Here is a 13,688-nt window from a genome sequence, read left to right as displayed (position 1 = left end):
CCAGGCACGGAATGAAGTTACGCGTGAGCGCAGAAAGCGCTACTGAAATCGGCAGCGGAAGCTACAAGCTCCGCTGAGCGTTGACCCCAGCACAGCGGTAGGCTGGCGGGGGAAGTGATGCGGAGCGCACGGCTTACGGTCGCGGTGACAGGGGCACTCCGATCTAAAAAGGGGAAAAAGAGACAAGCACAGTTAGGAAGCTCCACTCGCGGATTCGAACCGGGGTTGGTGGCAGACCGGCCAAGCGCTTAACAAAGTCGCCACCCAGCGGTTACCGAATCCAAATATAATGTTCACTATGAGATACTGCAGCAAGGTAACACCAGCGCCACACAGTGGTCCGGTGCGCACCCGCTAAGCTAATGGCTAACGAAACAACAATAGGCAGTTCAAAGACTGCACGGCATCGCACCACCCTATTTCAATGAAGACGAAAGAAAAACCTCAATACCTCAAACCTTGCGGTTTCTACATGCCCGAATGGCCTTATGCCACCAGGGCTACCACCTAAGGCTACGAAAACGGCGTGGGCGAGCTACCACCGGCAACAGGAAACAAACAAAAGGTGCGACACCCGCCACTGTGTGATGCTGGCTTAAATAGTCATCACCACAGCTGCGGGTGATCAGCCCTAATTGGTGACCCACTACTTATGGCCTTGTTTACTGAGCTCTGTAAGACCTGTTTCGCTGGGAACCCGGGGCACGTTCACCAGCTACTACAGGCTTCGTTATAATATAGGCAAATTTTTATCGCCACCATGACCTTCGATTTATGACGGCCGTTCCATTAAAATCATAAAAGCCATCATATTTCCATTGTTTCTGATTCTGACCATGCAGTTTGGTAACTGTGTGATGTGGTCACTGCAGTCCTGAATCCTTTGAAAGGAATGAAGCCCATCTGGAGCTGCAAATCATCCAGAGTCAGTCAGTAATGTAAAGCGTGACACTGCTTACCTAAACCAGACCTAGTGCTGGGCTGCTACTAGCATCTTTGGCAGAATAAGTCAGTGAGTGTGTTTAGGTACACAAAATAATCAGATATAGAAAATAATGTAATTTGGGGTTTTTATGAATCTTAGTGATCCTCTAAATTTACATGCTTCAGTCAATAATCTGATGTCTGTATAAAGGTTTTTTTTTTTTTTGGTGAGGTGGAATTGCTTTATTAATGTGTTATTGTAAATCTATCAATATGTGCATATTATAGTGCTTTTTTTTTTTTTTTTTTTTACGTTTTTTCACACTGTTTCCCAGTCTGATTGTAGCCAATCACCCTGGTTTTGCCAGTTCAACTTCCTGTGCTGGCCAAGGAGAGCTGAAACTATCACATGCCTGCTTTAACATGTGCACAATCGGTCATCCAGGTGTCTTACAGAGAGCTGTAACACATGTGGAAAGCCACACTAAGCACTCCGCGAATAATACATTGCTAGTGCAGGTGCTTTGGCCAGACAGCAGAAAGCATAATTTTACAGTGGCAGTAAAACCCTTCTGATCTCTCACTGTTAGCCATGGCCAGTTGTGCCTGTTGGGCGCCTGGGCCAGGCCAGTAGCACCACCTGGGTTTCAAACTAGAGAGGCTGAACTCCAGAGTGCACTAGCCTGCTGCATCACCTGAGTGCCCAACATTATATAATATTAAACTTTTTATTGACAACGGTGCTGATATGATAATTTAGTTTAAAGGGGCTAAAATGAACACTTTTAAGTTAAATTATTAACCTTGCAGTTATCTGAACTGTTTTAATTACCGCAAAAAAATCGTGTGTTTTTTTTTCTTAACAAACGTTATGTGTATTTTAATTCAGGGGTTTTCAACCTTTTTGGACATGTGCCCCCAACTGTGTGCCCACCTTAAACTTGCGCCCCCTGGACAGGTTGAAAACCCCTATTTTAATCATAGTTATCAGTAGTAATGTTGAGTTGTTTCTGATGTTTCGTTAAAAAAAACTAATTTTTCCTAAAATTATTTGCTTCTGAAAAGTCAGTCTTAAAGTGTTTTTGTTTTTTAAATGTTTATTTTTGGTATATGATGGAAATCTGCAAAATATAAAATAAACCTAAAATAGTTGAACTTCTGTGTTGAGCACTGGATTAAATTAAATTGAATGATTAGTGCTGTGGTGACAAACTATTATAAATAACTATACTAGTTACAGTCCAGTTAATCACACCAGCACAACAATAATGTATATATTGTATATTATCTGCTATACTTGTATACTATATTTATTCTCATTCATTTAGCCACTGAAGTCACCTTTCATAACTCTGTAATTATATACTAATCTATATACTGGACAATCATTATCTGTTTACTGTTCTTAATATATGTCTCTTTATTTTACTTATCTGGATACTGCTGCACTTTAACTGTATTATATGTAAATAATCTCTTATCTTGCACTTCTGGTTAGATGCTACTGCATTTCGTTGGCTCCATATTTGTTGAATCTAATCTAATCTAATGACGTTAACCATGTGAGCAGATTACCTGGTATTCACTGGAACTGTGCTCACGTCACTGATCATTACATGTTTTACATTTCATCTTTTAATGTCACGTTTTATTTTTTTTATTATGTTTCTTTTCATTTATTTAAATGTAACCAAGCATTTTTATTTGATTCTATCTTTTTTATTCTTTTATTTAATTTGTTGTATCTGCCATGTTCTGTCCTGTAAAGTACTTTGAACTACTGCTTTATGAAAGGTGCTACATAAATACAGATTATTATCATCATCATCATTGGTATTTGCTTAGTTTAAAGTTGAAACTTGAAGTTTGTGTTTTATCACCAGCAGTTTTTACTTGTACGCTACATTACTGTTGAACTGTTAACACAGATTCACAATGTAAGGTCCTGTACTGCTAATGAGAGAAAGTTTATAATAATAAAAGTAACCAGAAATTAAAAACATTTCATGTATTTGAACATAACCAAGAGTAAATCTTTTGAAATTTACTAAATTTAAAATATTATTTTTTAAATAAAATAACCATGTAATGTGATCTAAACGTAGCCTAGTGGTTAAGGTACTGGACTAGTAATCGAAAAGTCACTGGTTCAAGCTCTGCCAGGTTGCCACTGTTGGGCCCTTAAGCAAGGCCCTTAACCCTCAATTGCTTAGACAATATACTGTCAAATACTGTAAGTTGCTTTGGATCACGGTGGCTAAGTGGGTAGCACTGTCGCCTCACAGCAAGAAGGTCCTGGGTTCGATCCCCAGGTGGGGCGGTCCGGGTCCTTTCTGTGCGGAGTTTGCATGTTCCCCCCGTGTCTGCGTGAGTTTCCTCCGGGTGCTCCGGTTTCCTCCCACAGTCCAAAAACATGCAGCTAGGCTAATTGGAGACACTAAATTGTCCTGTAGTTACCTAGCCACTAGGATGCACAAACCAGTGCGTTGTGGTGCCGGTCCCAAGCCCGGATAAAAAATAGGGAGGGTTGTGTCAGGAAGGGCATCCAGCGTAAAAAATTGTGCCAAATCAATAATGCGGATCATGATCTGCCGGCGACCCCTAATGGGAAGAAGCCAAGGGAATTGACTGTAAGTTGCTTTGGATAAAAGTATCTGCTAAATGCTGTAAATGTAAATGTAAAAAATAAGCCTTGTTGCCCTGTAAAAAGTAAAGTTTGAGTCTGCTTATCTGAATAAAAATATATTTATGTCAGCCATGCCCCTAACAAACTTGTTGTATAGATAAACTAGAAAACACTTCTCTTATTAGAAATTGGTGTCCTGCAAAACCCACCAAGAGCACTTGCAATGCTACAGTTTTAAAAAACTCATAACAGCAAAATATCTTTACAATAGATTTATCTGGCATAAAGACTTTTTTATATGCTCTATATAGGAAAAAAATGCTGAGCAAAACTAACTTTAATAACAGAAAGCCATAGGGAAAGCCACAGCTGTGCAAAACAATAAAAAGCTTCCTGCATTTTTCAAATATGCCAAAGGACCAACTGAATGTTTAATAAAACTTGTGTGAGAATTTCCTGTAGAAAGATTTATAATGTTTAACTTTGTAGCAAGAAGAAATACACAATGTTGTTTGAAGGAAACAAAGCTTTTCCTGCTACACCAAAGCTTAATACCAACTATAAAACATAACTTTGTTGCCTCAGGATCTACATGCAGTTTGCATTGTTAAGTAAACAGTAGAATGATCTTTAGATGCTGTAGTATGGCCTAAAGAGGACTTCAGGCTTTCAGAATTTTATATTGCCTCTCACTGTTAAACAGGTGGCTTGGTGGGTAGCACTGTCGCCTCGCAGTAATAAGGTCCTGGGTTTGATCCCCAGATGGTGTGGTCCAGGTTCTTTTCTCCCCATGTGGGTTTCTTCCGGGAGCTCCGGTTTCCTCCCACAGTCTAAAGACATGCAAGTGAGGTAAATTGGAGATGCAAAATTGTCCATGACTGTGTGACATTGAACTTGTGAACTGATGAATCTTGTGTAATGAGTAACTACAGTTTCTGTCATGAATGTAACCACGTGTGTAAAACACAAACACTGATAAACAAGTCTGATTAGTCGGAACAGGAAATTATTGCTACAAAGGAGGTTCAGCATACTATTACTAGTTTAAATTGTGGTTGACTATAATGTGTTCAGGGTAGCACTGTCGCCTCACAGCAAGAAGGTCCTGGGTTCGATCCCCAGGTGGGGTGGTCCGGGTCCTTTCTGTGCAGTGTTTGCATGTTCTGCCTGTTTCCTTCCACAGTCCAAAAACATGCAGTCAGGTTAATTGGCGACACTGAATTGCCCTATAGGTGAATGGGTGTGTGTGTGTATGTGTGTCTGCCCTGCGATGGACTGGAGCCCCATCCAGGGTGTTACTGTGTGCCTTGCGCCCATTGAAAAGCTGGGATAGGCTCCAGCACCCAACACACACACACACAACCCTAACTGGATAACCGGTTAAGAAAGTGAGTGAGTAAAATGTGTTCAATAAACTAGTAAAAAGCACAATATTGTGTTACCAGTTTAGGCAAAATGTGTTCGATATTTAGTTCAGTCTTGTGCCTGTTCTGTCTTTTGTCTCGTTTCTTGCTCTTGTCAGAATGCATGCTATTTCTTGCTTGATCTCTAAAGATTTATTCAATATTTATCTTGTACTCCTTTACTTTGATGTCTCTGACTGTACGCAGCTTAATGACACATCTTGTGATTTCTCTGTCTTAATACTTGGAGCCTGCACTTAATACCTAGTCACTGCACAGAGCATGTCTGTGTTCATCAAATAATTCTCTACACTATCTGTACACAGGTTCTGCCAAAATATATTTCTTTAAAGGTGTGTCTTAAACATGACATTGACCCAAAACAGTAATTACTGGCCAGTCATGGGTTCTAAGCTGGTATAATTAAATATTGAGTAATAAAATGGCTAATTCTTATTTTAAGTTCACTTTAGGCAATATGAGTCAGAGCAGTTCTTGAACAAAGATCAAATTGTTGAAGTGTTTATAGTGCTTGACAGTACATAGTTTACACATGAAGCATGTACTGTTTACTGAAGCACTGTAATAACATTTACAGCTGATAGATGCTCTTACTTATAGCTTTTAGTGACATGACACAGACAGTGACCATTACAGAGCACTGGTTTCATTTTTTCTTTCTCTGCTAAATTCTTTTAACCAATAACCGGGGCGACACGGTGGCTCTGTGGGTAGCACTGTCTCCCTACAGCAAAAAGGTCCTGGGTTTGATTCCCAGGTGGAGCAATCTGCGTGTCTCCGGTTTACTCACACAGCATAAAGACATGCAAGTACATTTTGTTAACCAATAACAGGGGCGGCACGATGGCTTGATGGGTAGCACTGTTACCCTACAGCAAGAAGGTCCTGTGTTCGAATCCCAGGTGGAGCGATATGGGTCCTTTCTGTGTGGAGATTGCATGTTCTTCCCATGTTTGCGTGTCTCCGGTTTACTCCCACAGTCCAAAGACATGCAAGTGAGGTGAATTGGAGATACAGATTTGTCCATGACTGTTTGACATTAAAAACTTGAACTGATGAATCTTGTATAACCAGTAATTACCTGTCCTGTCATGAATGTAACCAAAGTGTGTAAAATTTGACGTTAATGTCTAATAAAATAAATGAATTAATTAATTAACCAATACCTGACCATCATTATTAGAAAAAACTAATTAACACAGTAAACATGACACATCACAAGTCATGTCTCCACACTAGCAAGCATGAATGCTATGCATAATATCCTTTCACAGATGAAGGGAAAGACGTTCCACTTTGGGTCAGCCTCAATGTGCTTTGTCTGCCAATTTACACAGTCAGACATCTGGATGATAGGTATAGCTTAATAATCATATTATGTGTCAATCAAATAAAAATCATCAATCTAATGATTAAAAATCACACCACTTTGGCAATATCTAATTACCCACCTTGTTGTGTAAAACTAATGCTGCGAGTTTTAGCAAGTGCCGCCCTGGTGTTATAGGTAACATTGTGTGAAACTGGTGTGTTTAAATAGCAGTAGAACATTTCCTCCCTTTGTACATTTATTATTGATATAAACAGATAAGCTGTATTATTTGGAAAACTATTACGTTGTGTGTCTCTATACCCTTTTCAGCTATCACAGACTTGTTTTTTAATTGTATAGGGCAGCACTGTGGATCAGTGGATAGCCCTGTCACCTCACAGCAAGAAGGTCCTTGGTTTAATTCCCATTTACATTTTCAGCATTTAGGAGACACTTTTATCCAAAGCATCTTACAGTACTGTGACAGTAAACAGTCTAAGCAATCGAGGGTTGAGGGCCTTGCTCAAGGGTTCAGCAGTGGCACAATGGCAGTGGTGGGGCTTGAACCAGCGACCTTTTGCACTACAAATTCCCAAGTGGAGCGGTCCAAGTACTTTCTGTGTGGAGCATGTTCTCCCCCATCTGTGTGAGGTTTCCTTCCACTGTCCAAAGATATATAAATTAGGTGAATTGAAGATACAAAATTGCCTGTGACAGTATTTTACAAAAATAAATGGGTTTTTTTCACTGTTCTAACCTTTTTTGGTCATTTACTTTGTCATGTTTGCTATCTAAAAGTAGAACATGGCATATCATTGACCGAAAAAAACTGTGCTGTCTTACAAGGAAATACGTTATGTGACTTGTTGTCATGTTATCTTTGTTTTGTCCTACTTTGTGGTTTTAGCTAGCTGACAGTGGTAGCCGTTTCCCCAGCTATCATCAACCCAGAAATTTATAATTCTGGTAAACATGTCTGATGAATTATTGAGAATTGTTGAGTTATTATCTACCTTCTCTTTTTCTTCCAGCTAAAGTTGACTAACTTTTTTTATTTGAAAATATTCTGTCATGGTATGAAAATGATTGCATAGTTTAACTCGTCAATAGTAAAACATTGCTCTCCCTCAGCTATCCGAAACTTAAATCTGTCACATTCCTTTATCCTTCATTTTTTCTCTCACTTTTCCTTTGTAGCTTTGTTCAGAGCTGTACTGCATTTTTCTGAAACATATCTGCTTTACAGACTTCTAAAATTACAAATCTTCAGAGCCTCACTTTTTCATTATAGTGGCTTTTTGCCCTTAGGCCTTTTTGTTGCATTTTGGGTAATGTAGTCGCCTCTGCAGTAAGAACCTCTTTTTGTTAGCGTTCACAAAGAGAACTTGTGTTAGTAACTCTGAAGTGTCCGAATGAATGCTATCAATGCATCGTTAATCCAGACAGAATAAAAGAGGCTTTGAGTCAGACTGAGATGCAGACTCTGCCCAGTCTGTCGCTGCTGTCCTTTGTGTCTTAATGCTCTTCTGTTCGGACAAGAGCAGAAAGGACGCCTCTGTCACTGCAACATGGAAATGCATGGGAGAATATGATGAGTGATGTGTGAAAGACTGACACTGTGGCTTTTAAACTGGACAGACATATTATATGAGGACACAGTGAGGGTATTTGGTTGTGTGTATGAAGAGCCTGCAGCAATTACATTTCTATTACACATGAATGTAATGCATGTTATACTCAACCATTACGTTGTATTACATTCCATCTCTTTGGGTTTTGTTGCGTAGTGGCAGACAGGCAGACCATTTCTTGGCTGTTATCCCTATTAAAATTGACTAAGTGTAATTCAGCAAATAATAAAATTATTAATTGTACTGGCAATGTAGGCTTTAGCTGTCACAAATCCAGCCTCTTTGTGCTTCTGGAACTCATGTGCACCTGCCATGCCCACCTCTCCAGGAGCACATGTTAGAGAAGTTTTGTTTTCAGTGTCAAGCCAGTGACCCCTCATTATGATTGTATGATTGGTCTCTGGCTAATGACCCACAGCTGCACCTTGTTTAGGTGTAATGCTCAGAGCATTTAGGCAGACCAATCATAATGAGGGGGCGTTCTAGCGTGCTCCTGGAGAGGTGGGCATGGCAAGTGCACATGCGTTCCAGGTTCCAGAAGCACACAGAGGCTGAATTTGTGACATCAGCACTATTATTGGGTGTGTAATTGTTTGCATTTTTAATTAAAGGCTTTTCAGCTCGTCGTTGTAAGATGAGTGTTTTGGTGGGCGTGGGTGTAAGGTTCAAATGTCAGGTTCAGTTTTTAGGGTTTGTATTCAAAAGCAGATTGTGTAAATGTAAGTACTGAATGGGAAACAAAATTGAAGTGAATAAATATTATCGAAACGTTCTAAAAACATGTTTTAAATGTCTTAAATTGAGTTTGCTTATCTAACAAGCATAAAAATAATTCATGCTGTGTATCTTTCTGTTCTGGTACATCTTAGAGGTGCTATATTAAATGTTGACCTGGTAAATCGGGCCAGTTAAGTCCACTGAATTTATTCTCGTGATTAAGGAACCTTGTTTGTTGTAAAACTGTTACAGAGATAAATCTAGGTTAAAACTGTCACGCAAAATACAGTATTTTAATCTTCTCTTAGCCAAATAATACACAGTGATCAAATTTTACTTTAGCATGTTGTTGTGAATCAGCTCTATCTTTTAAAGTGCTTTTATTTTTTACCATCTACAGCAATAAGATTATTAGCTTTGATATTATTAGCTTTGATAATAATAATAAGGTTCATTATGATACTTATGTTTTTAAGGCAATAAAAAGCCTTTAAAAAAAAATCAGAACCCGCCTTGCTAGTAGGCTGTGTAGAAATGCAGTGTGCATGTTAGTTGTGTTAGTTTTACCCAAATTTTAATCATATAATGATTTTTACTTTTTGGATACAGGTTGCTGGTTGGCGCACCCAAAGCAAAGAAATTGCCCAATCAGTTGTCAGAGAGAACAGGGGGCTTGTATAACTGTGATATCAACTCTACCAGCTCTGCCTGCCAAAGAGTGAACTTTGATGATAATGGTAAGCTTGTTTTTAATACATTTTAAATAGAAATTTGATTTAAATGAGTGTGACATTTTTCTATATGTAATTGAATTTAAAATACATTGATACTTGTTTAAATATTTAAAACCTATTTTTGTAGATGTGCTACTGACCTTGTCATTACTTTAACCTCTCTTTACTTTTTAAAAAAACATTAAATATGTTAAAAAGTGCTTTTAAAGTGCTTTTTTTGCATTTTCCCCCCCATTTTCCTCCCAGTCTAGTCGTATCCAATCAGCGCCATCAATCAGCCAGCACAGGTTGTAATTGCATCAGTTATAAGGTCCCGTCCTTTGAACAGAAAAGGCACTCTGCCCTTGAACAATAGCCAATCATTGTTTGCCAGAGCAGAGCAGAGGTTTTTTTTTTGGTTGTGCCAATAACAATTTTAAGTTCCATAATTTCTAACATAGCTTATTTGTGATATTTTACTGTATGTATATGCTCTAGACCACTGAAAATGTATTTTTTTTAACCTGGTGTAGTAAAGATGTGTTCATATAAAAGTATTATAAAATAATCTCAGGTTATACTTGTTGTGTGTGTTTGCAGAGGACCCCAATACAGAAAGCAAAAATAACCAGTGGATGGGCGTCACTGTGCAGAGCCAGGGACCCGGTGGCAAGATTGTGGTTAGTATTGGGCGTGTGTGTAATAAAACACCAGATGTGACATGTTAGCAACACATCTGCATTGAATTTATATTGATATATCATAATATATCAGGTTTAGTTAACTTTTATGTACATTAATTACTTTGCTGCTTTAAGTCATGGGTTATTTGTCATAATTAATAAACTCTTGAATTGTGCACTCTACCAGAAAATCTAGAAGAATTATGTTCAGTCATCAAATATAATAGCTTATGTGCAATTAGGGTTACGCAATGAGACAATATCTGAATATTTTAAAATTAAATTAGGGTTTGGGTGACCTTGTCACATTTCTTAAATTTACTGTTTAAGGTCCTGCCATAGCACCTTGATAAAGTTAAAGGTGGAAAGCGTTGTAACATGGCCAAATTAAAGCAATTCTTCATATAAGACTAGGACAACTTACAGCAATCTGGAAGACTCAAGGCTTTGGTTGTCATTGGTGTTGCCAATGTGACACAACCGACTATTAAATTAACTTTTTACACAGGGAAAGCTGGTCTTGGATGCTTTTTTTTCCTTTACTGAATAAAATAATTATACAACTGGACTTGTAAATGGATTCTGTCCCTTATAAATCTTAGTTTAAGAATCTTAACAATTGCAGGTGACAAATATGTGCAACTTACAGTACTGTGAATAAGTGTTCACCCCACTTTATGATTGTAAGAATAAAAGTCTTACAAACATTTGCAGTTAATAAAAAATAGATGTAGCATAAATACATTAGCAAAAGTAAATAGTTAATATGCAGGGAATCTCTGATCATGCCTGCAAATCTTTCCCACCCTTGATGCATTTGTGTCCTGTGGGTGTATTAATCCCTTGTGTCTCTTAAACATTGCTTAAAACAAAAGCATATCTGCTCCACTACAGACCGAGTTTTAAGTAGATTTTAGTGCATATCTGCATTATTAAGCTAGTGCTGATTTGTGTCTGTTTCAGACGTGTGCCCACCGCTACCAGCGACAACACTTTCCCAAAACCCCGCAGGAGTCACGGGACCTCATGGGACGCTGTTATGTGCTCAGTCAAGGGCTGAGCATTGACGAGAGCACAGGTGAAGAGGGAGGAGACTGGACCTTCTGTGAGGGTCGTCTCCGAGGTCACGAGCGTTTTGGTGTCTGCCAACAGGGTCTCTCTGTCACTTTTACCAAGGATTACCACTACCTGGTGTTTGGTGCACCCGGTGCCTTCAACTGGAAAGGTGAGAGCAGTGCCATGTACAGTTTTAAATTTTCAACACACCTGATACAGACCTGGTTTCATGACAAAATAAACAAGCTCAAGGTACACTATATGGCTCGACACCATAACCATAAGCTTGCTAGACACCCCATCCCAAACCCATGGGCATTATTCATATTGTGCTCATCAAGAGCATTTATAAGGTCAGGCATTGTCACTGAAAATGACTGACTCACAGCTGAAAGGAATTAAAGAATGAAAGGAATTTAGTGAGGTAGTCTTTGTGCGGGCCACTGTAGCTCACTGACAACTAATTTGTCAAACAATGTCTTTATGGACACACAATTTATTTTATACATTGATATTATTCAAGTAAACTTTATAATAAGAAGGGATATCCACATAATTTTGGCCATATAGTGTAAATTGGGTGTGGTTTATATAAATAATAACAATTAATAATAATTAATAATAATAATTATCAAGTAATAAATTAGTCTAGTAATTTCTATTTTGTCGCACATGCAACCTAATTTCTCAATGGTGCGACTAAAAAAAATCTCAGGTCGCACCGGTGCGACCAGCAGTTCAAGGGGAAAAAAGTCTCCGCTACTCTGAAAGTTTTCCCGTGGTTCAACAACAGACACACATCAGGCCCATATCATGGTATAAACCAATCAGAGACAGTGAAGAGCGGGACAATATTGTATCGGTGATATGTGAGCGACATTCAGCTCAACCAATCAGAATGCAGCACCGGACGTTCAGTTAGTTTAGTTTTGTATATGAGACTCGCCGGACGGCCAAAGTATAAAAGTTCGGTTTCTGGAGCTAGGCAGTTTAAAGTGTTGTAACGCTTACTGAAGTCCTGACTAAACCGTTACAGTGAAGTCTACCTTGTCGTGTGCTTTTATTCCCACACATTCATCACCACACAGCAAGAGACCCGTAACAGTGGTGAGCCGACCCTCTAGTAGCAATAGGCTAATGCTATCGGTTAAGTGCGACGATAGCGAAAGTAAAAACACAATAATATTTTCGTTAAGTAAAATATAAAAATAACTAAAAGACAGTGAAGTGTTAGAATACATGTAATCAAAATACATAGTGAGTGCACCGCAATTGATTTTGGGAATCTGTGTAAAAGATCCAGTAAAGCCGATAATATAATGCACTTTATTTAAGATTACACTCTAACACTAGAGCCCCATACACACACACACAAAAAAATTTTTTTTTATATATATATATACATACATACATACATACATACATACATGAATAGATATACTCTATTATTATTTTTATAATAGTGTACTATAATTAGACTAATACTATAATTAACTGTAAAGAGCATGGGAAAACCATGGCCGTCAAAATTGTATTTGTGGCTGGTTCTAATACATTTTGAATTGAAAGGATGAAAAGCACAATGCATCTATAAAACACATTACATGCCGCAGTAAATGCACTGCCCATGGGTCCCCTCTCCCCACTGCCTTTCAGCGGCAGACAGCAACAAACATCAACAGACGAGGCCATGTTGACCAGACTGTTATTTAATCATTTACAAGTCAATATTGCCTATATGGACAGCGAAAAAACAAGTGAACCTGTAAAACTAAGGTGTTAAATGCGATGCAGTTGAAAATTAGGGTGCACCTAACTTTTGTGCTGGTGCACCTAAGAAAAAAAGTTAGGCGCACCAGTGCAACCAGTGCAAAAAGTTAGTCTAGAGCCCTGCCATTAAGGACAAGATTTTTAAAATCTCTACCTATCCACATATGATGTTGTCTTAGCAGTAAAGCTGACAATATCAGTAATGCTATTAAAGTTATGAGAATGAATACAATTATTAAAAGGGCTAATTTGTGCCGCTCAGGTGGCGCAGAGTTAAAACACGCTAGCACACCAGAGCTGGGATCTTGAATACATTGTATCGAGTCTCAGCTTTGCCATTCGGCTGGGTTGCGCAGCTGCTGTTGTTTGTAGGGTAGGATAAGCCGCATAGAGACTCCTCATAACTGAGTGAATTACGACCTCTGCTGGCTGGTTGATGCCGTCTGCACAGAGTCAAGGAATAATTTTGATCAGGGTGTGGATCTCCATGCACAAGGCTGATCCGCATATGAACTCGCCTCATGCAGGTGAAAAGATGCAGTTGGCTTCTGCACACATGTCAGAACTAATTTGTTAACAAGTCATATCACAACAGTGTAGAAGTGGAAAGGAGGAGCAATGGATTATGGTGAAGAAAAAGAGTGGGGACAAGAAGTGAGGTTTTGAGCAACAGTAAGAGGAAAATGATGTAGTTTGATGTAGTTGTAACACTTATTTCCATGGCACCAATAAACTCTCATTAATGCATCATATACAGTACATCTTAGTACACATACATTAAGTGTGGTGTAACTCTTTTTGTTTCTTTTGTTCTGACACCTTCATTTACTCC

General features: G+C 38.7%; 1 protein-coding gene across 2 annotated transcripts in view; it reads left to right on the top strand.

Annotated features, from left to right (window-relative positions):
- The window catches only part of itga6b (integrin, alpha 6b), a 60,342-nt gene that overhangs the window by 15,444 nt on the left and 31,210 nt on the right, over positions 1–13,688 (top strand). For both annotated transcript variants that reach the window (XM_063009304.1, XM_063009303.1), the window contains exons 2-4: positions 9,244–9,371; positions 9,948–10,027; positions 10,994–11,255. In XM_063009304.1, the coding sequence (XP_062865374.1) occupies positions 9,244–9,371; positions 9,948–10,027; positions 10,994–11,255 (470 nt within the window). The remainder of the gene's footprint in view (positions 1–9,243; positions 9,372–9,947; positions 10,028–10,993; positions 11,256–13,688) is intronic.

This window comes from Trichomycterus rosablanca, chromosome 15 (assembly GCF_030014385.1).
Source record: "Trichomycterus rosablanca isolate fTriRos1 chromosome 15, fTriRos1.hap1, whole genome shotgun sequence".
Lineage (NCBI taxonomy): Eukaryota > Metazoa > Chordata > Actinopteri > Siluriformes > Trichomycteridae > Trichomycterus > Trichomycterus rosablanca.
This window is presented reverse-complemented; position numbering and strand designations above follow the sequence as displayed.